Source organism: Pterocles gutturalis, unplaced genomic scaffold, assembly GCF_000699245.1.
Source record: "Pterocles gutturalis isolate BGI_N339 unplaced genomic scaffold, ASM69924v1 scaffold1612, whole genome shotgun sequence".
In the NCBI taxonomy this organism is placed as follows: domain Eukaryota; kingdom Metazoa; phylum Chordata; class Aves; order Pterocliformes; family Pteroclidae; genus Pterocles; species Pterocles gutturalis.
This window is the reverse complement of record NW_010107599.1, coordinates 67513-69219: the sequence shown is the minus strand read 5'-3', so window position 1 is coordinate 69219 and position 1707 is coordinate 67513. Positions and strand designations below refer to the sequence as shown.

General features: G+C 60.4%; 1 protein-coding gene across 1 annotated transcript in view; it reads right to left on the bottom strand.

Annotated features, from left to right (window-relative positions):
* The window catches only part of LOC104472450 (plexin-A1-like), a 71266-nt gene that overhangs the window by 3148 nt on the left and 66411 nt on the right, over positions 1-1707 (bottom strand). The window contains exon 11 of the mRNA XM_010088142.1: positions 1217-1419. Coding sequence (XP_010086444.1) covers positions 1217-1419 — 203 coding nt within the window. The remainder of the gene's footprint in view (positions 1-1216; positions 1420-1707) is intronic.

Below are 1707 nucleotides of genomic sequence, written 5' to 3'. Positions count from 1 at the left end.
TCCTCCTGAAATCACTGCAGGAGACTCTTCTCCCCCAGCACCCCAGGCTGCTCTCTGGACCATTCCAGCCCAGAGTGTGGGACAGGGTCTGTGGGAAGCAGCAGGCAAAGGGCAGGATGCCGGAGGAGCGTCACACGAAAAGCTCTGCACATCCACACCAGGTCACTAACAGAGTGGCACCAAGGTCAAGCCCACCTGCTAACAGATCTGTTCCTGCTGCATCTGCAATTATTGCAAAATTTCATAACGATTCAGGGCGGGAGAGCTGCTACCGAGGCTGGACACCAGCAGCTGCTGGGAAACTGCTGTGACCAGTGTGTGTGTGTGCATGCTGGCAGCCCTGGCCACACAAGAGCAAGAGGACAGGGCAGTCTCCCTGGGCACGACACAGCCACTGCAATCTCCACTCCCCCCAACCTCAGGGGTCCAGCTTTGGGAAGTTCATCCTGAGCACCGGGGGAAGCCGTCGGGGATGGGGAGCCCTGCAGCCCCGCACACAACAGCAGAGCTCTTGGTGGGGATGGAGGCTCTGGGGCTCGACACCGCTTCCTCGGACATAAATCCCTTCTGCCAGCATTTCGCCAGCCCCAGGGAACTCTCTGCAGGCAGGGACGTGCCCGTTGGGGGCACCCCTCTGTCCCCGCACGGCTGCCACTCGGCACACCGCAGCGCCGGTACCCCGGGAGAGGCAGGCAGCGCGGGGAAAAGGCACAACTCTCATTTCCAGCTTCCATCAGATAAGACACTGAAACCCAAACAGATCAGATCCTGTGCTAAGACTCCAGTAATTAACACCAGCAAAGCCTGGCCAGCTGTGGGTAAACAGAAGGTATCCAGCAGAAATACCCACCAGACCCTCCTCGTGTGCTTGGAGCCCAGCCCGACAGCCACGGGAATGTTAATATAACGCAATCTCATTAAACGAAGGTCATAAAAGCTTCAGGGAAGGGGGATGATGAACTACCAGTGCGCACGGTGACAAGAGGAGGAACAACACAAAGCTGTGGCTCTCCCAGGATCCTCCAGCGGTGGGAATCTGGGGCCAGAAAGCCCAGGGAACCGGGTGGAGGAGAGAGGATTGGAGCCTTGGAAATGGAAGGGCGACAAGACACGCTCAGTCCTAAATATCGAGCAGATTTGGCTGCTGTGAGGTGCCACCGCAGAGCCACATCCCCATCCCGGTCTCCGGTATCACCACCCGTCCGTCCTCACGTACCTTGGTGATCTTGGGGTCGGTGCAGCGGCTGTTGCCGCTGCTGGCGTGCATCCAGCTGCTCTCGTAGGCCAGGCAGTGCTGCCGCAGCGAGCAGCGTCTCTCCGACACGCACCAGCCGCACCACTCGAAGCGTGGGTCAGCCTTGAGGCACAGCCCGCAGCTCTCCCGCAGCGCCGAGCACTTGTACAGGTGGGCTGCAACGGCAGGAGAAATGCGGGGGTCAGCACGGCCCCCCCCAGCCCACAGCTTTTGGGGAGAAGGGCACCTGCTCTTACCCCCTCCCGCTGCATGCTGACCACCAGTTCCCGGGGGGGACAAACCCCCATGGGCAGGAGGCACCAGCACCCTGGACTCAACGCCGAGGCAGAGCTTTGGGCGCTCTCCCAAAGCTTCTTGGGGAAAAGCTTCTTGTTTAGAAACCCATCTGATGGATGCAGCCGGAGCATCGCTCCCTTCCCCAAGGCACTGGGGCAAACTGCGGCTGGGGGGGG